Below are 26,408 nucleotides of genomic sequence, written 5' to 3' on the forward strand. Positions count from 1 at the left end.
GAAGCTGTACTCCCCTCTCTATCTTGTCATGTTAAACCAGGAGCATCCAAAATGGATCCCTTTGGCTCCAATCCTTTCTACTGTGTACTACAAGCATACTATACACACACACACACACTTGACATACACACTGGCTGTCACTGTAAGGTTCTGGGGTACACATAATTTCTGAAATTTAGACCAGAGGGGTCAGAACACCACTCTGTCATTGACCTATATATAAATGTCTGGCCATACTAAGGATTCACAAATCACCGTAACCTGCCACCTCTGTTTAATGTTACATCCAAGGTAGGGACACAAGTTCTGCTTCCACTATGAGGACACGTTTGGTGCACCTCTCCTAGTCAGAGGACAGGTCCCTGGACCTGGTGTTGCCTCTGCACAAATGCCAGGTTGTCATGTGACCAGGGCCAAATAGGTCAGGATAGCAGATTTACATGCATTCAGTCACTTGGTGTGGGGAAACATGCCCTAATACCATGCACAGGGCAGTCTTGTGCAAACACAACTCATAGTAGTCCCCATTCACAAAAAGAGGTTCAGGTCGGATTCTGCTTGTCATCTCCCTTTTCATCAAATATTCCAAGATCCTTGGCAAGGGTTTATTTAAAAAAAAATTTTTATCACTTGCACTAATGGGTTGATAAGATGAGCTCTTTCAAGGCGGGTTCAGAGAGAGTACCGAGACCGTAGAGCATGGCTTTCCTGCTGCAATTAATGACTGATACACCATACACAACAAGGCATTGTTAATTTTGGCTTGCATCGTCCTGCAGATCACCGGGCCTTACTGTGGTGGAGGCTTCCCTTCCTTCTTGCACAAATTAGGCCCTACAGAGAACCAATATTGCTAGGATTAGGTCAGCTCACCTATTGGTGTTTGTTTCAGTGACTGGAAGGCAAGACCATGTCTTTATTGTTTTTGTGGCATGCAAATTAGATACCCATATTAGGCATACTAAAGCAAATCTGTTTGAAGAAGCTGGGTCCATGATGAAGTTCAGGCAGCATGAATAGATGGTTGTGAGAGAAATGCTTTCAGCCTGCCAGGCCAGAGTATTTGCTGTGACACTTTATTGTGTTTAACTATTTAGTGATCCTGGGAGAAATAAGATTGGCAGTTGACGAAAAATTTATTTTGGGAGTCTTCTCAGGGTAGGTGGAATCGCTCATTTAATGACATTGAGAGGCGAACCGGGCATTGTCCTTCCTGAAGATCAGACTTGAAACCCTGGCTTTCTGAGTAAAGAAGTGGGGAAACCAGCATCCTCCATATATAAAGAGGGGCGATTATCGAGCTGAGAAGTCTTTAAATGAGTGGTATCTACAGCGAGCTGAGCCAGGTTACCAGTAAATGACATTATCCTGGTTGGATGCTTTCAAATCCTTAGTATAAAAGTATGTTGCACTAATGCAAGAAGCATTAACCCATACAACCTGAGGAATGCCAGCAAGGGTGCTGCGTCGATTAGGATGACTATTACCTGCCTAAAGAGAACGTCTCATGACGGGTTTAAAGAACCCACCCCATTGAGATGAGATGCTGGTACACACGCACAGATTGAGGCTAGCTTCATCTTGCTGCAGTGGGGGGCCAAATACCTGTGCACCTACTTGTTTATGCCGGAATTGAGCGATTGAATCAGATATATTTTTCCTTTTTGACTATTCATACAGTAGACCTATGAGTTCTTGGTTAAAGGCTCTTCCGTAAGGAAAGGAGATCCAAAAGATAATGGAAGCTATGGTGCTGATGGTGGCCCACTTTCTTGGTGGAGCATTTTGTTAAAGAAGCGGGCATCCAAAGGGTACTGTAGGTACTGATGCAAGTGATAGAAGGGTGCACTGCATGGCTGTGGGAAGGCATGGGGTCGGTATTGCCCATCCGTATTTTAAGGTAGTAATTCTTAAAGTCTCTGTAGTCGTTTTTTACCCTGTGGGGGGGAACTTAGTGTGTGTTTTTTTTTTTTTATTGTGGTGGTTGGGGGTGGAATGTGCGTGAGACTCGATTTGCTTACTTACCCGGAAAACTTTGCAGCTGTCTCTTGCAGGCGACAATGCAATTTTCCTTTTAAATTATGGCTGTTTCATAAATTCATGCATTTTTTTCGGAAGCATCAAACCCTATTTAGCAAAGCCCAATCAAACTCCTTTGATGCCTGCTATCACAGCCTCAAATGATGCAGCCTACGGTGTTGACTTCTCAGTTTCTAGCATACTTAGCAAAACAGACGCACGTACTTGGTTTAAAATAGAAATATGTCTATTGACACAGCTTCCCAGTGATGCAAGCCTTTGTTATGAGTCCGTGGTGCAGTGACGTTTCTTGTCAAATTAGTGCATCAAGGAAACTTGTAAGGCAAGTGATATATGAGAGGACTGAAATCAAAATGATGTGGTAAACCGGCCACTTGGACCACTTTATCAATAAGGGAGACATCTGAGAAGCTGAATCACAAGATTGCAGGCCTGAAAAAGAAAAGGATGGAGGTTGTACTGCCAGGGGATGGACTAGAACTGAAGAAAAGTTGGAGGTATTTACAAGAAGAAGCAGAAACATTGAGGTGGGATTGGCGCCAAAAGAGGGGGTGGGACTGGTTCAATAATAGTGTGTGGGATCATGATGGGGACTGCTGGTCCCTTCAAAGGAGTAGAGGCAGGAACCAAACAAGAATGACGACTAGAGCCACATGATTTCAGTAGTCAGTCGGATCCAAGAGTTAAACCGGTGTACAGGACCCAGGAGAAGACCTTTGGAACCCTGTAAGATATAAGGCTGTAGTTTGGAAGCTACAACGGGGGTAAGGCTAGAATCACACTGCAGTGAGACAAGAGGCGAGCGAGCTGGAGCCACAGGGTAGTGGGAGCTCACGCAGTACGAGAGGGGAGCTGCCGCCAGTTGGGAAAGAGTTTGGAGCCTGAAAAGGGGTGTGCAGGAGCCACACAGAGTGGACTGGAGCTACAAGGACCGGAAGAACTCTGATTTGGAGCTCTAGGTCATCCTTCTTCTGAAACTAGGGTCATCCAGGAGAGTACACTGGCACTAAAGGTAAAGCAGGATTAAAGACCGAAAACAAAAGGCCTACAGCCACAAGAGCGCAAGCTGGCATCAGCAGTGAAGACAGGCTACAGGTGAGTGTTGTTTGCAGGTCAAACCCGTTGTGGAGCAAAAGGGATGTGATGTGGGGGTAGGGGGCGGCTTCCACAGATACCCCAGGCCTTTCAGCTCCCTGTGCAGGTCTGGATCCGGTATTTCAGGGCCTGTAATCTGAGTAGTGTCAATTTTACATTTTAAAATAAATAACCGTCATGGAAACATACGTTTTTTGGAGTTTCAATTTAAGTTCGATGCTAACAGAAAAGTAAATATACATCGTTGCAACAGTAACATGCTTGTAAATTATAGATTTTATTTTCTAAGATTATTTTTTTTGTTCCTTGTGAAGTTTACAATGTAGGGGTATTGAAGTACCATATTAATAACCAGCAATGATAAAGCCTTGATCGTGCCAATACGTAAATACATTAATTCACAAATGGTGATCCATTCGTTGAGTGCAGGAATGATGTTAAAAGCCTAACCAATTGGTGTTGCCAGTGCTTAGAAAAACACGCATTAGAAATGCAATCGGGCTCGGATTTATTTGAGTTTGAGCTAATGGCATTGTAAATGCCAATGTCTTTTTGCCATGTGTTATGGAGTGTGTGCATGTGGTGTGTAGTGGAAGTATGTTGGTTGAATTGTAATTTTACCAATGGTGGCATGCTGTGCTTTATATGAATATGTTTAAAAGTAAAGTGTACCATACTGCGATTGCTTGGTGGAAAAGTGCACTGCCGGCTGGAGGTGTGTGTGCCTGGTGGAAGGGTGCACTGACGGCTGGTGGGTGTGTGCTTGGTAAAAGCGTGCACAGATGGATGATGGTTGTTGGTGTTTGTGCATGGTGAAAGCATTCATTGACGGCTGGGGGTGTGTTGTTGTGTGTGTTGTTTTATGTGTGCTGGTGAGTGTTTGGTGGTGAGTCTGTGGGGGTGAGCCTGGGGAGTGAGTGTGGTGGTGAGTGTGTTGTGTTGAGTGGTGACAAGTGTGTGGTGTTGAGAGACTGAGGTGTGTGGTTTGTGTGTGCGTTATGTCTGTGTGGTGTATGTGTGTGTGGTGTTTTCTGCACACTCACACACTGCCCCTACACATTCACACACTGCTCACCCGCACACTCCCAATGTCACCCTGCATAGTCGCACACTGTTTACCCTGCACACTCATTCTGCACACTCACACAATGTGCACCCTGACACACTGTCTCTGCAGTCACTCTGCACTCACTGTCACTCTGCACTCACTGTCACTCTGCACTCACTGTCACTCTGCACTCACTGTCACTCTGCACTCACTGTCACTCTGCACTCACTGTCACTCTGCACTCACTGTCACTCTGCACTCACTGTCACTCTGCACTCACTGTCACTCTGCACTCACTGTCACTCTGCACTCACTGTCACTCTGCTGTCACTCTGCACTCACTGTCACTCTGCTGTCACTCTGCACTCACTGTCACTCTGCTGTCACTCTGCACTCACTGTCACTCTGCACTCACTGTCACTCTGCTGTCACTCTGCACTCACTGTCACTCTGCACTCACTGTCACTCTGCACTCACTGTCACTCTGCACTCACTGTCACTCTGCACTCACTGTCACTCTGCTGTCACTCTGCACTCACTGTCACTCTGCTGTCACTCTGCACTCACTGTCACTCTGCTGTCACTCTGCACTCACTGTCACTCTGCACTCACTGTCACTCTGCTGTCACTCTGCACTCACTGTCACTCTGCACTCACTGCCACTCTGCACTCACTGTCACTCTGCTGTCACTCTGCACTCACTGTCACTCTGCACTCACTGTCACTCTGCACTCACTGTCACTCTGCACTCACTGTCACTCTGCACTCACTGTCACTCTGCACTCACTGCCACTCTGCACTCACTGCCACTCTGCACTCACTGCCACTCTGCACTCACTGCCACTCTGCACTCACTGCCACTCTGCACTCACTGCCACTCTGCACTCACTGCCACTCTGCACTCACTGTCACTCTGCACTCACTGTCACTCTGCACTCACTGCCACTCTGCACTCACTGCCACTCTGCACTCACTGCCACTCTGCACTCACTGCCACTCTGCACTCACTGTCACTCTGCACTCACTGTCACTCTGCACTCACTGTCACTCTGCACTCACTGTCACTCTGCACTCACTGTCACTCTGCACTCACTGTCACTCTGCACTCACTGTCACTCTGCACTCACTGTCACTCTGCACTCACTGTCACTCTGCACTCACTGTCACTCTGCACTCACTGTCACTCTACTGTCACTCTGCACTCACTGTCACTCTGCACTCACTGTCACTCTGCTGTCACTCTGCACTCACTGTCACTCTGCACTCACTGTCACTCTGCACTCACTGTCACTCTGCTGCCACTCTGCACTCACTGCCACTCTGCACTCACTGTCACTCTGCACTCACTGTCACTCTGCACTCACTGTCACTCTGCACTCACTGTCACTCTGCACTCACTGTCACTCTGCACTCACTGTCACTCTGCACTCACTGTCACTCTGCACTCACTGTCACTCTGCACTCACTGTCACTCTGCACTCACTGTCACTCTGCACTCACTCTGCACTCACTGTCACTCTGCACTCACTGTCACTCTGCACTCACTGCCACTCTGCACTCACTGCCACTCTGCACTCACTGTCACTCTGCACTCACTGTCACTCTGCACTCACTGTCACTCTGCACTCACTGTCACTCTGCACTCACTGTCACTCTGCACTCACTCTGCACTCACTCTGCACTCACTCTGCACTCACTCTGCACTCACTCTGCACTCACTCTGCACTCACTCTGCACTCACTGTCACTCTGCACTCACTGTCACTCTGCACTCAGTCTGCACTCACTGTCACTCTGCACTCTCAATCTGCACTCTCAATCTGCACTCTCAATCTGCACTCTCAATCTGCACTCTCAATCTGCACTCTCAATCTGCACTCTCAATCTGCACTCTCCACTCTCAAACTGCACTCTCAAACTGCACTCTGCACTCTCAAACTGCACTCTGCACTCTCAAACTGCACTCTGCACTCTCAAACTGCACTCTGCACTCTCAAACTGCACTCTGCACTCTCAAACTGCACTCTGCACTCTCAAACTGCACTCTGCACTCTCAAACTGCACTCTCAAACTGCAATCTGCACTCTGCACTCTCAATCTGATTCTGCAGTCTCAAACTGCACTCTGCACTCTCAAACTGCACTCTCAATCTGATTCTGCAGTCTCAATCTGCACTCTGCACTCTCAAACTGCACTCTCAATCTGCACTCTCAACTCTCATACTGCACTCTCAAACTGCACTCTCAACTCTCATACTGCACTCTCTAACTGCACTCTCTAACTGCACTCTCTAACTGCACTCTCTAACTGCACTCTCTAACTGCACTCTCTAACTGCACTCTCTAACTGCACTCTCTAACTGCACTCTCTAACTGCACTCTCTAACTGCACTCTCTAACTGCACAACTGCACTCTCTAACTGCACTCTCTAACTGCACTCTCTAACTGCACTCTCTAACTGCACTCTCTAACTGCACTCTCTAACTGCACTCTCTAACTGCACTCTCTAACTGCACTCTCTAACTGCACTCTCTAACTGCACTCTCTAACTGCACTCTCTAACTGCACTCTCAATCTGCACTCTCAATCTGCACTCTCAATCTGCACTCTGCACTCTCAAACTCCACTCTCAAACTCCACTCTCAAACTCCACTCTCAAACTCCACTCTCTAACTGCACTCTCTAACTGCACTCTCTAACTGCACTCTCTAACTGCACTCTATAACTGCACTCTCTAACTGCACTCTCTAACTGCACTCTATAACTGCACTCTCAATCTGCACTCTCAATCTGCACTCTGCACTCTCAAACTGCACTCTCAAACTGCACACTCAACTCTCAAACTGCACTCACAACTCTCATGCTGCACTCTGTAACTGCACTCTCAACTCTCAAACTGCACTCTCAACTCTCAAGCTGCACTCACAACTCTCATGCTGCACTCTGTAACTGCACTCTCAACTCCCAAACTGCACTCTCAACTCTCAAACTGCACTCTCAACTCTCAAACTGCACTCTCAACTCTCAATGTGCACTCTCAACGTGCACTCTCAACTCTCAATCTGCAATCTGCACTCTCAATCTGCACTCTCAATCTGCACTCTGCACTCTGAAACTGCACTCTCAAACTGCACTCTCAAACTGCACTCTCAAGCTGCACTCTCAAACTGCACTCTCAAACTGCACTCTCAAACTGCACTCTCAAACTGCTCTCTCAAACTGCTCTCTCAAACTGCACTCTCAAACTGCACTCTCAAACTGCACTCTCAAACTGCACTCTCAAACTGCACTCTGATTCTGCACTCTCAAACTGCACTCTGCACTCTCAATCTGCACTCTCAACTCTCAAACTGCACTCTCAAACTGCACTCTCAACTCTCACACTGCATTCTGCACTCTCAAACTGCACTCTGATTCCCACTTCACGTGCCTTTTTCAAAATTCAGCAGCAAGAACTTGTGCACTTGTGTTGTGGATTGGAATTGTGAAAGGCGGGTAGGAGTTCCGTATGGTGCCCCTGCAGAATGTGACGAGGGGCCCGAGTCTCTTGCGTCTTGTATATTTATCGGCATGTGGCTGAATAGGGGGGCCCGCTGAAGGGTCGCCCCCCCCCCCCACCGCCCCACCTCTAGCGCAGCAGGGGCTTGTGTTATTGTGTTATGTCCCTGTGTATTACTGTATTGAACTCACATGTAAATGTGAGAGAGAATGTGTCTGCGAGAGTTAGAGAGTGTGCGTGCGTGCGGCCCGTGTTGCTTCACTGTGTATTTACTTCTATCAGCGTGCAAGGGCTCCGTCTCTTGGCGGGTCTCATATTGCTCCCCCTTTTGTAAAGTCCTCCAGCATCGACGCCCCTTCCTCCGCTTCCACGCCCACGGGGTCAGGGCCCTCTACCTGAGCAGGAGATGCGTGTGTTTTCGTATCATTTGCGCTTGAGCGCACTCCAGACATCTAACGTCCAACACACACCGTCTGAACGAGCCGTGTTTCACGCATTTCCCTTCCCATATGCTTCACATCAGCATTTAGCCCGTTCCTAAGAGCTCCAAGAACTGGCGACTGTGCCAGTCCAGACACACAGACAAAGAGAAATCTTCCAAGGATCAAGCAATGTGGTCAGACAGGGAAGACGTGGCTACCCTCGGAGCCCAGGCTGGAACCCCTCACTCACTGTATGTATTATATTTATATCACTAGTTGATATACTCCTTTGCCACACGTAAAACCCCCAATTTCCCAGCCTTCCAACCAGCCTTGAAACTAAACCAGTTAGCGCTAAGTATTGATTCCGTTCACACGGAGGTGCTATAGCATCCACGCTCTCATTTGCAATTACGCACCTTATTACGAATTACTCAACTCACTGGCATTCCAGAAGGGTTGGACGGGGGAATTGCGGCTTAAATATATGAGGCGACAAGGTACTCGTGAAAGCGCTCGGCGTACGTAAGTCAAGTCAACATTCCTAAAGTCAAGCCTTGAATATGGGCAGGTCTAGTTCGGTAATTTACAGTGACTGACGGCTGTTCCTCCGTCTTCTGATTGCCCAGGTAGGGGTCTGTCTGCTCTGTGCACGTCTGCATCCACTGCAAGGGTTGGTATCTGACCCCGTAGGCTTGCTCAAATCCGCGCCGCCTTTCATACTTCCAGGGTCGATAAAAAGAGTAACAAAACGTATCCGCTGTATGTCAAGGGCGCAAAGATATCCCACGGGGCCGTGTCCTCTATTAATACCTACGTTACATTCTCCATTAGAACGGGCATGAGAAATGAAGCACGGGGAGGTGGATCCGCTTAAGATCTCACAGTGTCCTAAAGCAGGGAGCCGAGACTACGACTCAGGAACTGCAGCCAGTAACATACCTAGACTATGCCTCTTCACCAATTGCAATGTCTCTTCCTCAGCTAACAAGTGCATGGAGGATGCTCAAAGTATTAGGATTTAGAAGTCGAAATGATGCCCCGTAGTCCTTTTTGGCAAGTCTGTTTTATATACATACCTTTAAATGTGTATCGATTCACTCGCTGCACCGTTAAAGTACAACCACCGAAGACTGTGAGCCTAGCACAGGAAGGGCACATTTAAAGGATGCCGCCTCGCCCAGCCCGCCCAGCAATCACCCAAGAAGTAAATCACCACCAGCGCCCTGCCGTTTTGGCACCATCATGCCACTCCTCTCCAGGAGACAGACGCCCAGAAGGACCAGTTTGCAGTGCTCTACGAGGCTCGTTCATCTATTCGTTCAACCAACAAGTGACAACTTACGAGCCAGACCAGTTGCCTAAAACGGCGTCTGACTAATGAAAAGTTGTACATACTGGACAGTTCGAAGGCGCCAAGTACTCATAAAAACTTTGCCATCAGTTGTTGGCATATCCGCTCTACGGCGCTTCGAGGAGAGCTAGCGCCGAACGCACGTCCACCTGAGATCAGGGCGCGCGGGGACTCACCTGAGCCGAGTGTGCGCGGAGCAGCGCCTCTCTGCGTCTTCCTGGCGCTCAGGAGCAGCCGGTCACCGCGAGCATCCGGCTCCGAGCGCTAGATGTGCCTCCTCGCTCCCCCTCTCCCCTCGGCGGGTTGTTATGAAGTGGGCTCGAATAGTTTCTCTATGGAAACGCGTTCCCTCCCTCGTGTATATATAAAAGTGGCGCATCACGAGGTGGAGCCGTAACTCCAGACGTACAGTCTTCTTTGGAGATGATTTCATTAAGGAGGAAACCAGCAGGGAGCCTGCGGGGGAGGGGTTCAGAGAGATGGAAGAGGGGAGGGACGTCACAGGGTCTCTTTTAGGACCAACTCTTGCATGTGCCAGGGAAAGGCGACGTGTTGTGAAATGAATTCTCTTTTCTACAGCCCATGACAGAACGTCAGACTCTTGTTCTTGAACTAATGAAGCCCTTTCCCGGCCTGGCATGCAGCAGCTGCGCGCTGAGCGCTGCTGAATGGTGAACGCGCCCGGCCATCTGGATTCACTTACGGAGGCACCCTGACAGCTCCTAATTATAATTAATGTACTTCTTTGCGCGCACACGCACGAAAAATGCTACACATGCCCGACGAAAACGACATTTAGCCTATCACTTCAAGGCTATTAAAACGACACCACAGCGAAGACGAATCACTGGCCAGATGACATAACACACTAAGGAATGTGTCTCGCCAAAGCCCTAGAGATCCTTTTTTTTTCTCTTTAACATTAGGAGCTCGAAACTCCTCCCACTTCGTGGGCGGAGGCCGAGCCCTAAAAAGAAGCAAACATTATTGTTTCTGTGAAGCATTCATACAAGCGATAAAGAATTGAATGCAACAGTGTGATGATATAGTGTACAATTATTTTCAGCTGTAAAATTAGTCCTCTATGCATTCCAGTGGCAGAAGTTCCTGGAAGTAGCATGAGGTGAGAGCGTGTATTAGCTGTTTTGTCAGGTCAAACTTAAACTCACAGGATTAAAAAATAACTGCGTTTAGCGACATACGGATAGTTTTTGTTCTGCCGTATTTCCCTATCATGCTAAAAAATCGATTTACCTAATGTTTTAAGCCTTTAGAAACGATTCTGTGCGAGTCATTTGTGTATTATGATTTATTTTGCATGTGTAAGAATGATTGATTTGTTCTTGATTTAATTAATACATATTGATTCTATGTAACTACGTGTGCAATGATTAGGAGTATTTTTTTTAATTATATTCTTAGTTCAACGTCCTAAGTGAAACCCCATTCGGCACTAGGAATTAACATTAAACCATTTGCCACTTGGCATGCTCTTGGGCCATGTCCTTTCATAGCTGTTGGTGCATATTTTTGGACATGTTGATGCCCCAGACCACTTTATTGCTCATGATTAGTTTATTTAGTGTTCATCTTACCCGAGATAAAAAAGTATGAGCTAAAGTCATATGACCACCCTCGAGATCAAGACCTCCTTTAGCCTCCCACAATGTGAGCCTTTCTCTCAATGTTAGAAATCGTATCTGGGACCATGATGAAATATAACCAGAATGCCTCACATTCTGTCCGTTAACCAACATTTTCCCTTATGATCTTGTACCATGTACGCAGGCTGGGACAGACTCTGCTAAACCAGCATGTACTGACGTGGTGAGCCCCCTACCACTAGATACACTTTTGAATGCAAGGCAATGGGTCCAGTGCAGTGGTGTAACTAAATAGGAGCCCCCCCTCTGCAGAGTACATGGAGTATCCTCCCCCCATACTCCCCCGACTCATTTATGCTCCCTGGCCAATTGTACTGTGCTGAGGCGGCCCCCTGGAGCTAGGACCACTCTCTATCACTGGTCCACTGGCCCAATACTTCACATTTCCATGTTTACTAGAGCTTAAGACTATTCCCTCCAACAGCATCTTTTATCCTCCAGTCCATTGCCTCAGTCTTCTTCTTCAGCCCTGTGGCTAACTTCTGTTTGTACTCGAGGGTATGGCCACCCGCCTGTGGCTATTTCAACTACTCATGCAACATAAAGGCCTCCCTGACCTTGACCCTGAAAATGCTCAGCATATTTTCCTCTGCTTATTTACCAATATTGCAAGCGTAATCATGATTTCTTCATGAAGTCACTGAGCTCTGCGCTATGTCTTTACACCTGAGATGATATGGTTCCAGCCTAACACTTACCCTTAGATTAAAATGGGCTCTTAACTTTACTACTTTGTGAGCTCCTCTTTCTTTTTATCTCCCCGCGGATGATGACTGCTTAAAAATACTTTTCTTCTCAGACCTACTCAGTGTAAGAGCAACATGATCTTCCCCTTGGAATTAGGATTACAGCCACTCACAGGAGTTAGATAGTTTTCAAAAACGTTATTCCATTGTCTTCAAGTACTGATGCTCCCACTCCATTGAATTATGAAAGAATGCTGGCAGAAGCTGTTGCATTGTTTCCATAAAACAGAATTAAAGGTTACAGGGTCTAAATCAATGCATATATTAACTTGAAAAAATAACTTTTTTTCATAAATTTCTGTGTGGGAAAGTCCTGGAATCTGCGTTGATCCACAAATTTCCTTCAAAATGACTTATCACAAAGCAACCTGATTTTGCAAGGGGACTCACCTGGGTTTTTGGCCCGGTGCTTGGCGGTCATCTTGGGAAACCTGCTGAACCCACACATTTCTGAGAACTAGACACCTGGGGGAGTCCAGCGAGGTATGGCTTGCGTGGATCCCGTAACGTTTTCCTACCCAGAATCCCCTGTAAACCTCAAATTTAGCTGAAATGATTACTTTTTTCTCAAATTTCTGTGTGGGAAAGTTCTGGAATCTGCGTGGCTCCACAAATTTCCTACCACCCTGCGTTTCCCCAGGTCTCACGATAAAAATGGTACCTCACTTGCGTGGGTGGGTCAAGTACCTGCGACAGGCAAGGGCCCAAAACGTATTGAGGAGACATCAAAATGACCTATCACAAAACAACCTGGTTTTGCACGGGGGGTGACGTGGATTTTTGGCCTTGGGCTCGGCGGCAGAAAGACTGTGGCATATTTTTTGAGGTGGGCGATATTGCCCCATCTGCCTCCTGGGCGGGGGGGTGGGGGGGGGGGCAGAAAGACGGTAGCATTTTCTTTTTGGAATGGGGGTATTGACATGCCCATTTTGAGCAGCCCCCACCCCTATCTGTATATAAAAAATAAATCCCTGGTGCTTAGTGGGCTTTCTGCCCCCCCACTCCTCCGAAGGGGCATATCAGGGGCTATTGCCCCCATTTGCCTCCTATGGGAGACAGAAAGTCTTTTGTTTTCTTTGGGGAGTGGTAGGGTAGGGGCATTTGCATGCCCATTCTGGGCAGCCCCCACCACGGGCCTATAAAAAAACAAATCCCTGGCATCTTGGGTGGGGGCCAGATGGGCGCTACTGCCCCATCTGCCCCCCAGGGGGGGACAGAAAGACTGGAATTTTGTGGGGGGGGAGGCGTGGGGGCATTGGGATGCCTATCTTGGGCAACCCCCACCCCTAAATTCATCGGGGGAAAAATCCCTGGTTGTTAGTGGGCTTTCTGCCCCCACGGGTGGCAGATTGGGGGCTACTGCCCTCATCTGCCCCCCCGGGGGGGGCAGAAAGACTGTACTTTTGCGGCGAGGTGGTGGGAGCATTGGCATACCCATATTGGGCAGCCCCACCCCTAATTATAATTTTTTTTAAATCCCTGGTATCTAGTGGGCTTTCAGCCCCCCCCGGGGGAGGCAGATTGGGGGCTAATGCCCCCATATACCCCTGATAGACAGTCATTTTGCGGCGAGGGGGTCGGGGCATTGGAATGCCCATCTTGGCAGCCCCCACCCCTAATTCCAATTAAAAAAATATTCCCTGGTGTTTAGTGGGATTTCTGCCCCCCCCAGATTGGGGGCTACTGTTCTCATCTGGGGGGGGGGGGGCAGAAAGACTGACTGTGCTCAAAATGTTGGGGGGAGCAAAGGCTCTTGCCCGAGGGGCCGTTCCCCCCCTCCCTGGGGCCTAGTGGGTGGATCCCCAAGCAGATTCTCCCCTTTCCAATAATACCCCTCCTGTCTTTCTACGTGGTCAGGGGCTGAGCTAGCCCCCTGAGCACGTAGAAAGTGAAACAGAAATGAGCCTCTTAGAACATTTCAGTTTCACTGAAATGACATCAGCGCAATGTGCGCGCTGATTGTCATTTCAAGGAAACCAGGGTAGCAGCTTTGGGAGCTGGGGAAGCTCTTCCCCAGCTCCCAAGGCTGTTGGGGGGGGTAAAGGGAATCCCTCTGGTACCTGCACCAGAGGGAATCCCTGTGCCGTTTGCGAGGATGGCCGGGAGCCGTCCGACGCACATTAGCATTGGTGTGTCGGACGGCCCCCGGCCGTCAGAGGCACCAAAGGGGTTAAACAACTATGAGCACACACAACTAACATGTCTTTTGGCATAAGGAATCTGCTGCAGAAACGAGAGACAGTAAAAGTGCACTTTTTTCTGCAAAATCAACTGCTCATCACGTACAAGCTATGTGATTGCAGAAGTAGTAGACTAGGTGCAAGTGATTGGCCATGTGTAGTGCTGGATTGACTACTTTTTTGCAGCTTTCAAACTGGGTTTGTGAGTACTGAAAAGTAGTAAACTTTTAAGTCCAAGCAAAAGATAAAGATGCCTTTAAATTTTGTATTCATCTTGTCACATTTGCTGTGCTTTAGAGAGAGAGGTCAAGTGTCCGGGTTGTCTTCTGCTACTTATTTTTTAACAAGGGGACTGGTATTTCTGAACTCCTCTCACTTTGCAGTCCGAGAAAGTAAAGTGAATTATGAGACATTCGGAAAGGAAAGGCTGTTCATTGTAAATTTTTGTAACAAACACTTTTTTTTAATACTTGTAAATGAACTGTACGCATTCAGCAGTTAGGAAAGCAAAAATGAAGCACATTTTTGGGAATTCTGAAGTATGATGGAAACAAGTTTTAGTACGATCAGAACAAATCAAAATGATGTACTTGGTAATACACAAATATTCACTGAAATCCAATGTCCGCACTTTATCATTTGTATGCAATGTAGTTCTATCTATAAAACTGGAGGTCAGAGCAAATTTCCTGGCCATTTCAATCCAAAATGTACTATACGTTAACGGCAATTGGCTACCACAAGATGCTTTATATTTGAAAAAATCGCCTGCCTAATGTCTATTAAAGCTAGGTGAGTCGTGAACATTTGTTGTACTAAAAAGTGGGCTGTGGTTCTAATAGGTTTGGGAAGCACTGTATTAAAGTGTAAGTTACCTTTGTGAATGAGGCCCTGTCTCTGGATAAGGTTACAGTGCCATGACCTCAACAAATAATACAATTCATATGTGAGCACGAACAAATTCAAAATGGACTTGCTTTAAGAAATGAAAATCTGCTCTTCCCAAGCACCTAGTGGGTTAACATGGTATGATCTTAGAGAGTTGTGGCTAGTACCCCCAGGTGTTAGCAGAACAAAGAGATGAACTATAAACTGATAAAAACTTAACCCAGCTAAACATAAACCATATACCATCAATTTCATCCGAACAGCTGGAGTAGAAGTAATGTAAAACGTATTCTCCAGACATCTGATGATGGTGCCCTACAATCAGCATATTTTCCTAGGGAATGCTAAGTGGTTTAACGCATATCCTTGGATATTCTGTCTCAACTATTAAAAAGTTTGAGGGAGAGTTCAGTGGATGCCAGAATGGTAATGGCAGGTGACCATACCACAAGGTCGCTGTGGCACTGGATAATCTGCAGTGTTTACTGTGTGTCACTGTTGCTAACTCACCTCTTGATATTCGAAGGAATGCCTGTGGAGAGGGCAGGGTATTTGATAGAACAAAGGGGTTTAAGACGCCTGTTGGCTGTTTGAGGCCTTCTACTACAAGTGACTGACATGGGGGTTGAGGATGTTATGTTTAGCTAGGTGGACTGCGTCCCCCAATGTCATTCTCTGAGGGGTGACTTCATCGCTCCTGTAATCTCAAGTCCTGATGGTCACGCCAGGGTGTGGCATGGCAGAGTAGTGAATGCAACCGCTAATACTGTCTTATTGCGATCCTTTTTGCATACTTTGCAATTTGCGCACTAGGCCTTAGACCGTTCTTTGGCCCTAGTTTTAACACACATCCAGCAACTGGCGACGAGGGTGGGATCCTGCACCGTACCTGCTCAGCGACATTGAGTGCTCCCAGCCTGGGTGTTCGGCCTAAATCTGCGGTCGATGCCATGATCGTGGCTGTGTATGGGCTGGCTGCGGCAGAACGAAGACATCAGGACAGCAGACCACCCCTGCGTGTGCCCAGCCTGCCAAGCGCTCTGCACACACAGCAGTTTTCTCCTGCTGTCCGCTAGGAGAATACTCTGGACCAGTGGCAGCTGGTGATATTTAAAAGATGTGGGGCGTAAAACTTGTGGAGGAGAGCAGTGTGGTGAGCAAGCGCACCTGAGGAGCCCCAATGGCATAAGGGGGGTTCTGGAGGTTTCTTCTCCCGGTGTCACAACTTAAGAATCCCACTTTGCCCATACTTCCTGATGAATACATTTTAGAAGTTATAATCCATACATTCAAAAACTATTTTGAGTTTCCACACGGCGTAAAGGAAATGTATGTGCTTTCAGTATCAGTACATAAATGTCATTCTTTCAATTACCTTTGTAATGGAGTACAAAATGCCCAGAGACCTAATGCTGAATGAAGGACGGTCGATTCGAACAGAGTGAAAGTTAAAATGTTTTAAAGCTATTAAACGTGCTACAATAATTTATTGGAGCACATTTAATTGCTTTAAAACATTATAATAATAAGACCTACTGAACAACGCAGGTATAGTGAAATAGAAAGAGAATTGGACAGCAGAAGAAAAAAAAAACATCGGAACAGCAAGAGAAACCAGAGGAAGGGAGAGTTTGGGAGCGAGATCAGTAAAGCTGCAAGTTTAACAGTTGCCACTAAGGAACACACAGTCCACAACAACACACGATATTTTATATGAATTTAATGCACCATGCCATCTGGGGATATTCTTTATTTGAAACGAAAGGCTCGGCCCACACCCTGGCCCCTTCCTCTATGTGGCTCTCACCCAGGCAATTCTCCCACCTGCGGCCCTCACATCACCTCCAGATGAGGCGTCAATGCAGGGAAGCATGACTCCGATCTGAGTGTGATAAAGCACAGCACTCTCTGGTGGTGCCGTGGTGCCAGGCAGAATCTTGGAGGGTATCCCTTCCCCTCTCGCATTTCCCATTTACCCAGCCACTACCTACAGTTCGGAAAGTCCTTTGCCGCACTGGCAGCCACCGGCCCGCCTATTACAAACATATCTAGGGTGTCCCTAGATCTCGCCAGGCCGGTCTCCCAGTCCTAAATCTGCCGGCCACTGTCTGGGGTTCTAAAAGAACGGGAGTGCAGATAGAGAGCTTGACCATAGTGGGTAGACTACTACACAGGTGCCATTCTGGCTGGCAATCTAGTCCAAATAAATATATTGAATTTCCTGGCTCAGAAAGTTCCAATATATTTATTTGGTCCAGAAAGCCAGCCGGGCTGGCAGTGGGGAACCAAGTTCCGGCCTCGGTGTCCTGTTGGTGCAACATACTGTAATTCAGAATCACGTTCATCTGATCCTGGGCAAATCACTAGTCCCTGCAAATCGCGATTGTACCCCGGGCCGTGCCTACCAAAAATTAATGTGTCCTTCATGTGTACAGCGAAGTCATTCATCACTATCTACACACTGTTGCTGATGGGGGGTGGGGGGGGGGGGGGAAGACTCTTAATCTTTTACCCGCAGCCCCATCTGTAACGGAAAAGTACAACTTGGCCAGGCAAGTATGGAACGAAAAAGGACAGGCCTTGAAGGCGGCAAGTGGCAACAACACCCATTTAATTTAATTAAATTGGTAGTTGGTACTCACAACACATTCCTGTCTGCGCCGCTGTGATCAATCATAACATTCACGGAGGCCCGGAGTCTCGTTGACAGAGTCCAAGGGCAGGGCATTCACACATCATTTGCAGTTTCCAAATGCCAAGTTGTGCGCGAGGCGGGCCAGGGCCTCACAATCAATCTCTGAGAGGATCAGGCGGGCCATGAGGTCAGCAGCTCTCTTCTCTCTCCACGCTGTTGTGTGCCGGAGAGGGGAGGGGGGGACGGAAGAGAGAGCCTGACGCAGTTAGGGCAGAATGGCCAATCACTGTGTGCGCGGTAACTCAGCCAATCCTGGCGCAGCATTAACAGTGACACTGCGCCAGGATTGGCTACGAGCAGGGCTAATACTGCCCATAATGAGACCCGGGGAGCCGGGTCCCTGCCTATCTGACTGCTAGGGGGGGGAGGAGGAGGGAAGGTACTGCAGCGTGTGTACGCATGCGTGGGCAAGTCATAAAAATGACTAGTCCAAAATGCGCACACTGCTGCTGCCATCCTGTCATCACTCACTGACACTGCCGCAGGCCCGCCCCATACCTTCCGCGATGATGAGGTCAGCTGGTCAGGTCCGATGAGTTATGATTCCGTCGTGCTACACAGACTGGACCGGTGACAGCGCTCATAATTGTATTTATTAAATCGATTGAATGCCTGCCAATGCGTGACAGTGACGGTCGTCCTGGCTAGTGGGGCAATGCCCCAACGCCCCTAATGGACGCACCGCCACTGCTCTGGACTGCTGCTCAGCAGCCGATGGCCCATCTCTAGTGGGCATGGCACTTACCGACGCTACAGGCCCAGCCGGGACCGGCTGACCACAGAGAACAGTGGCGTGGCTCCCCCGCCCTCACAGCGGATCATCACGTAGTCCATCCAGCCCTGCAAGAGGAGAAGTGAGCGCACCTTCCACACAGGTACTGACACTGGCAAAGGAGTACACGGCTACAAGCCAACAAAGCAACCAACATTAGGCCAGCAAGGCAAGGGGTTTTTGATCCACTCACATGGGAATACACACTGACCCCCTCAAAATAAGTGAAGAAAGTGGAAATAAAAGGAAGTATAAAGAATTTTGTACTCACCCTGGAAGTTACACCTGCAATCCACAGTCATTTTTTTGTTTTGTCTCCCTCCTTCCTGACTTGCACACCTCCATCAGGAGCACTCTACAGACCAGAACCATTTTTTTTTGTTTCCCTCCGTCACAAGGAAGGGGTGCTGGCGCAGAGGAGAGGCTGTAGAAACCATGTCAGTCATACCCCCAGTGGAGCATTTCGTACTCGATGCCCTACAGCATACCATTAAAATGTAGCCTGCTAATGCGGTCATCGCCAAGAGCCCTGACAATAAGAAGACCAGAAATAAACCAGGTCCTGCACAAAAGACTTGTGGCCCGATGTAGGTAGGCAAATACCGGTCGGAAACGGCCAAAAATACCGATTTTCGGCGTTTCCGACCGGTATTTGTATATTGAGATGTAGGGGCATGTCAAATTACAGAATCGGTAATTTTACCGATTCTGTAAAATACCGAATCGGTAAAATTACCGATTCTGTAATTTAACATGTAGGTAGCACTGTAATCAGTGCTACAAGGGTTTAAGAATTCGTTATTTACCACCAACTAGAAGTTGGTGCACCCATGCACAATTGAGGGGTGCAACAGGGTGTCAAAGTGACACCCTGTCTCCATTGCAAATTCGGTAATTACCGAATCGGAATTTAATGATTCGGTAATTGGCATTGATTCCTATGGGCCTCAAGGCCCATAGGAATCAATGCCAATTACCGAATCGGTAAATACAGATTCGGTAATTACCGAATTTTACCGATTCGGTAATTTAAAAATAGAAATTACCTACATCCCATTTACCTACTCTTAAATACCGAATCAGTATGATTCGGTATTTAAGAGTAGGTAAATCGAGATTACCTACATCGGGCCCTTCGTATGGATTCTGGGGACCATACCCCACAAGGGTCCTTGTCCGGCTCAGGGTAAACTGTGTTCGGCCTGCAACAAGGCAAACCACTTTGCAACAGTATGTCGTTCCTCAGCTTCATCGAGGATTAGAAGGCCTTACTCTGTTAATAAAGTACATGCCACAGAGCATTCGATCGAAGCAGGGGATATGGACGATGATGACGTCGAAGGGGCTGTCCACGTGATACACACCATGCAACCCAATGGGCACCCCCGCAAGCACATCCCGAAGTGTAACTTATTTATAAAAGGCCACCAAGTGCAAGTGTTGATTGATACCGGAGCCTCCATCAACATAATGGCTCAGTCCATGCTCCTCATGTTACAAATATAACCTGTTCTAAAAACCACCACCACAAAAGTCTATGCCTGTGGGTCCACCACTCCCCTCCCATTAGCAGGCGTATCCACAGCCAAGGTTACACATGATTCTCAGTCGATGCAGACCAAGATATACGTCACAAAAGGAGGTCATGTAATACTGTTGAGCTGCCCAACAGCAGCGCGCCTCCAGTTAGTGGCATTTGCACTTAGTGTTCACAAAGAAAGCATGGACAACTTGTTAGCTCAATTTGCCTCACTCTTTGAAGGCATAGGCTGTTTGAAATACCGGCTAATAAAACTACATATTGATAAATCAATCCAGTCTGTACCTTGAAACATTAGCGGGTGGCGTTTCACATCGGCCAAAAGTGGAGGAAGAGTTGAGCTAACTGGAACAGGCTGACATCATTGAGACAGTGGATGGCCTGATTCCGTGGGTGTCTCCTATCATGGTGGCTCGCAAACCCAGGCAAACCTGGAGAAGTTCGGATCTGCGTGGACATGTGCCTACCCAACATGGCCATCAAAAGGAAGTGGCATCTCACACCTACCGTAGATGATATAGTGGCCGAAGTCAGTGGATCAAAATGGTTTTCAAAAATGGATTTTTGGGCCGGTTGATGCTGGATCTAGCATCCCAAGCCATCACCACTTTCTCGATGCACGTGAGCTTGAGGAGATGCAAGCGTCTCAGTTTCGGAGTCTCCAGTGCGGCAGAAGTCTTTCAGGATACTATCAGGAGTGTTCTTGCTGGCCTGGAAGGAGTCCTCAACGTCAGCGATGACCTTCTGGTCCATGCCCCTATGTTAAAAGAACATTTTAAATGCCTATTTCAGCGTCTCATGGAAAATTGGCTAATGCTACACAAAGAAAAGTGTTCCTCAGAAAAGAAATAGCATTTTTTGTGTACCATTCCTTTAAAATGGGGTATCTCCAGACCCAATCAAGGTTCAAGACATTCAGGCTGCCCCTGCCCCCACCACGGTGACCGGAGTAAGAAGTTTTTGGGGTATGGTCACGTACTGTGGCAGATTCATTCGCGACCTCACGGACCTCACTGCTACACTGAGGGAGTTAGTCAAGTCCATCGCAATCTGGAATTGGGGGCCAGAGCAGGAGAAAGCTTTCCAAGCCACAAAGTGCGAGCTCTCAGCCAACACCACGTTAGTCTATTTTGACCCAGCGAAGGAATCCGAACTCTCTGTGGATGCCAGTCCCACTGGTTATGGGGTGGTATTATCTCAACGCCAGGTCAATGGCGAATGGGCCCCTGTGGCATATGCCAGTCGAGCACTAACGGCGATGGAACAAAGGTATTCCCATATCGAGAAGGAGGCTATTGCTATACATTGGGGTTGCCGTCACTTTCATCTTTACCTGTATGGACAGCCTTTCACAGTACATACTGATCACAAACACCTCATTCCACTGTTCATGGGATTCTCATCCAAGCCTCTACCTCTGGTTGAAAAGTGGATTCTCCAGTTGCCGGCGGATTATCTTTCCAGACATGCTGGTCCCGCTACCAAAACAGAGGAAATGGAAGCTGAGGAAGTGGAAGAGTATGTTTTTTTATCCTTGAACAGTCCAGACAGCTTCCAATCTCGCTCGAAGAAATCACTGAAGCTAGTAAAGCAGACAAATGTCTCCAACTGGGTATTTCTGCAGCAAGATCTGGGTGGTGGACCATGCTACTCGAAAAAACTGTTCATCGTACGGAGGTTGTAAAGTTAACTCTGGTGTCCTCACATAACATTCTTAATGAGCTAGTGGTCTCCCCGGAAGGCTGTTTGATGAGAGGAGCACTGTTAGTGGTCCCTGTATGTCTGCAACAAAGAGTGATCCATCTGGCACATTTGGCCCATCAAGAGGTTGTCAAGACCAAATAAAGACTTCCATGCAAGGTGTGGTTTGCTAAGCTGGATACCCTGGAAGAGCAAGCCGTCTGCCAGTTACTAGTCAGGCTAATCTACCTGCACCCATAATCACTGAAGTTATTCCACCTTTCCCCTGGTAGCAAGCCAATGCAGATTTTGAGAATCTCCCAGACGGCGGGCACATGCTGGTGGTTATTGATGACTTCTAAAAGTATCCTAAAGTAGAAATCCTGGAGTCCACCACCGCCAGCCAGACTATTCCTCGACTGGTCATAGCTACTCATGGATTGTTCAGAGATCTACGCAACGATAATGGTCCTCCGTTGTCAAGTCATGAGTTTGCGGATTACCTGCAGTCCAGGGGTGTTACTCACCGGAAGATTACGCCTATTTGGTCTCAGGCAAATGAAGAGACGGAGCGCTTCATGTGCACTCTAAACAAAGTCATCAGAATCGTTGTGGCGAACAGACAAAACATGGACTGTGCTTTATATGGTTTCTTTCGAGACTATCGTTTGACCCATCATTCAGCCACTCGTATGAGTCCCATGGCATTATGCATGAACCGCTCAGTTGGTGATGTTATTCCTCATCTAGAAGTTGTCTGCCAAAGCAAGAAGAGGTTGCAGCAACCCTACGAAACCTCCACCTAAAGAATGACTGCATGTCTCACACTCGTAGGCCCCAGCAGAGCTCAATCAAGGTGGGAGACTTAGTGCTGGTGAAAAATCGACATCCCCAAGGAAAATTTGGGTTACCCTTTGAACTGGAACCGTGGAGGGTGCCGAAGGTGCAAGGAACAATGATTTCAGCACAAAAAGATGGAACAACTCTCACTAGGAATGTGTCCTTTTTCAAAGCATGTCAGGATCTTCTGAACACTCTCCCCGTAGATACGCATGATGCTGTGGTGTCCTCGGATGATGAGTCGGGACCAGATGGTCAACTTTCCAGTCAATAGGCTCCAGATTCGATACCCTCATCATCTGAGGGTAAGGGTTTCAGTTTATCAGAAGAGTTTTCTTCTGCGCTGGCCGATCGGAATGCTGCACCCCTGGCGGGGGAGTCTGGAGAGTCGCTGGAAGGTGGTGGTCGTCAAGGAACATCCAGATACCATCTCAGACCTCATCCTGTGAGGTCATCTCGTTGGAAGGGTTCTCTGCTGGATTGAGCATCGGAGTGAGGATGCCTGTGTACTGCGTGATGTGTGGTATCATGTTTATTGCTGCTATTTCTATTGTCAAATTGTTTTTAGTTTTATGTTTTTTTGGGGGGGTTGGTGAAGGAGAAATGTTCTGTTTAGCTGGGTAGACTGCGTCCACCAATGTAATTCCCTGAGAAGTGTTTACCCTGTAATCTCAAGTCGCGATGGTCACGACCGTGATTTAGGGACGGAGGAGAAGGGTGACTAAAGGAAGCCAGGGTGTGGCCTGGCAGAGTGGTGAATGAAACCACTAATACTGCGTCACTGTGATCCTTTTCAGACCGTTCTTCGGCCCTAGTGCTAACGCAGATGCAACGGAGGGGAGGAGGGTGTGCGTTAAGCATGGAGTCTAGAGCGGCACTCATCCAGCAAATGTACATTTCCATCCTTAGGAAGGGTATCATCTATATGACCTGCTTTCTGTACTCCCGTGAAATTAAGAGAAATGCTAAAAAAAAAAGGGATATTAGATCGCTTTTGCATACGTTACCTCTTTTCTTCCCATGATTGTTTCACACACCGCCGATTCGACACGCATGACGATGACATGTTTGCTGGCCGAAGCTTTGATGCCGTGGGTTTAGCACTTGAGGGGAATTGTTATTGTGGTAATATTTTGTGTATGTTCTGAACTTTTTCTAATATCTTTTTTTCACAACCCTCAGACAGTGTGCTTCTGGCGGTGCCCTGGCATATTCATATTTCAAATGAAAATAAATTAAATAATTTAGAGCGTAATTTATCATGTACTAGTTTTTGCGGATTGCTAATACCAGGTTCAGCAGACACTGCTGATTGCCAGTCGAAGATTGCTCTCTTGAAAATGAATGTGATGTCAACAAAATGCTTACCAGACACCTAATATCAGCAGGAAGGCAATTGAAATGTGCTTTCTAGAGCTCTTGAGGTGTGCGCCTCCTTCAGAGAATCCCTGATTGATTCTCTTAGCGCGCGCTGCACTTTTTTAATCAGGGACGAAAATACATAATCTTTGAGACTGTGTTTTGTCTTCTATATTTCTTTTAGTTATGTGTCAGCCATGGTGCCTGTAAAGTCTCCAAAAGAATACTACGTACAGCAGGAGGTAATCGTACTTTTTTGTGAAACAGTAGAGAGGTGAGTATCCTGCAGAGGTCAATATAGCTGAAAGTTTCAATTTCACCTGTTCATATACAAATATTAGATTTATATATGTGAGAGCACATGCATGCATACATACACACACATAGTCGTTCTTCTCTCACTGAGTGTTTTCATGACCGGTACATTATAAAATGATATATATATGTGTGTGTGTGTGTGTGTGTGTGTGTGTGTGTGTGTGTGTGTGTGTGTGTGTGTGTGTGTGTGTGTGTGTGTGTGTGTGTGTGTGTGTGTGTGTTTGTGTGTGTGTATATCTGTATATCTCCCTCTCTCTCTGTCTATATATATATATATATATATATATATATATATATATATATATATATATACACATTTACACTCATAGTAATTACACAAATCAGGGTAGGAACTCTAGGCAGTTCCCCGGTTTAGATACAAAACTGCTCCTGTGCATGGTTTAATGAGTATTGGTCATCTTAAAAATTGAATTTCATGGCTAGTTGCATTTGGTTATATGTTAGTTTTGGGTGATTTTTTCACTATAAGCAATTTTGTTACTGTACACGCCATTTAGTGAACTGAGACATATCGTTCGCACCTAGAGAGTGTATGAAGGAATTGCTATCCCTGTTAAATGTTTACATTTGTGTTAATTTCTAAAAGTTTATGTCCTAAATGTATTGATTTATCATTTTTCAGCCCTGAGATAGCATATTATTTCACAAAACATGTATCGGCTGAAGAAATTAATATGGAAATTCACAATAAATGGAAAAATTCCAAAAAGAAAAAAAGAAACACCGACATGAGTGAATGTGTGTGTGTGTGTATATAACTTTACAACAAGCATTGAGCAAAGTTGAAACCCTGAAAAGAAGTACATTGTTGGAAGACAAAGATAAGAACAAGCAATCGCAGACTGGGCAATTCAGATTAATAACTACGTACTCAAGGAACTCTCATGATATCAAACGCATCCTACAGAAACACTGGAACATTTTGATGACGGACAATGTCATAAAACATGAACTGCCCTCCTATCCTATGATAACATTTAGAAAAGCAAGAGCATTGAAGGACTATTTGGTCCATAGTCACCATGATGAATCCAAACCTAAATCCAAAATTGAACCTATGAAGGGTTTCTTTCCCTGCGGAAGATGCAAGGCATGCAAGGGAAGTAAACGAGTGACTCAATACAGCATCCCAGGGGTCAAAGAGCCTAAAAGAATTTTGAAATTCCTCACATGTTCCACGCCTTACGTGGTGTACTGTCTATCATGTCCTTGTGGGAGAAGGTATGTGGGCAGTACCACCAATCCAGTAAAATTGAGGATACTGGAGCACCAAAGAGCAATACAGAATGCAGATGCAACTTATCCAGTTGCGAGACATTTTGATAAGGAGCATGCTCGCAACAGGGAATTGCTGACATTTTTCTGCCTAGACTCTGTCCCGGTGAACGTAAGAGGTGGTGACAGACTCCAGAAACTAAGGCGTTTAGAATCTCGATATATAATTGATTTGTTAAGTAAAACGCCGGCCGGACTGAATATGCATGAGGACTTAGCCGTGCACCTGGGATGAATTGATTCACATTGACTGTATTTTGCTTCACGTTTATTCGTTGTATATATAAGGATGTATGGATTTCTATGTAAATAATTGGATTCCATAAGGGTTGTGTACGTTATGGATATCGTAATGGATTTATGCCCATTATGGGCTATATCACATAAAGATTAGAGAGAAACCTCTTATATGGAGTATGCCCATACAGGGCGTTAAGAGTGGCGTAAATGGTTGAATTTTGTGTAAATATATTGCGATATTGCTCCTTGAATTTATATGGGCAATACACATTGTTAACCTTTACAATATGGCGACCGCCAATTTATGTTTGAATCATCTTTTAAGGTTAGTCCTACCTTTATGTTGATTACCCGTTCAACGCGGGAGTTTAAATACAAACGACTGTTGATTTTCAGCGTCTCATACCTGACGAAGGCCGAGTGCCGAAAGCGCTTGTGTGAACGAGATTAAAATCTTTGCATCTATCTTTGGAGTGCTGCCTCCTATTCCCTGGATTTTGGGGAGGGATTGTTGGAGCTGACATTGTTGTCGGGTGCACCCCCGACTGGCAGGCACCCGCCTTGGAGTGCGACAGGCTGGTGCGAGGGAAGCTGTCATATATATATATATATATATATATATATATATATATATATATATATATATATATATAAAAAATATCTTTTTATTAACTTGCATCGACATAAACGTACAGTACAGTGGATTTGACATGTGAGAATACAGTGGAGACAG

At 46.7% G+C, this 26,408-nt stretch overlaps 1 protein-coding gene across 3 annotated transcripts in view; it reads left to right on the forward strand.

Moving 5' to 3' along the window:
* ZFYVE28 (zinc finger FYVE-type containing 28) overlaps window positions 1-26,408 on the forward strand; it is a 635,647-nt gene that overhangs the window by 429,684 nt on the left and 179,555 nt on the right. For all 3 annotated transcript variants that reach the window (XM_078678591.1, XM_078678592.1, XM_078678593.1), the window contains exon 5: window positions 24,006-24,095. In XM_078678591.1, coding sequence (XP_078534717.1) covers window positions 24,006-24,095 — 90 coding nt within the window. The remainder of the gene's footprint in view (window positions 1-24,005; window positions 24,096-26,408) is intronic.

This window comes from Lissotriton helveticus, chromosome 2_2 (assembly GCF_964261635.1).
Source record: "Lissotriton helveticus chromosome 2_2, aLisHel1.1, whole genome shotgun sequence".
Classification (NCBI taxonomy): Eukaryota; Metazoa; Chordata; class Amphibia; order Caudata; family Salamandridae; genus Lissotriton; species Lissotriton helveticus.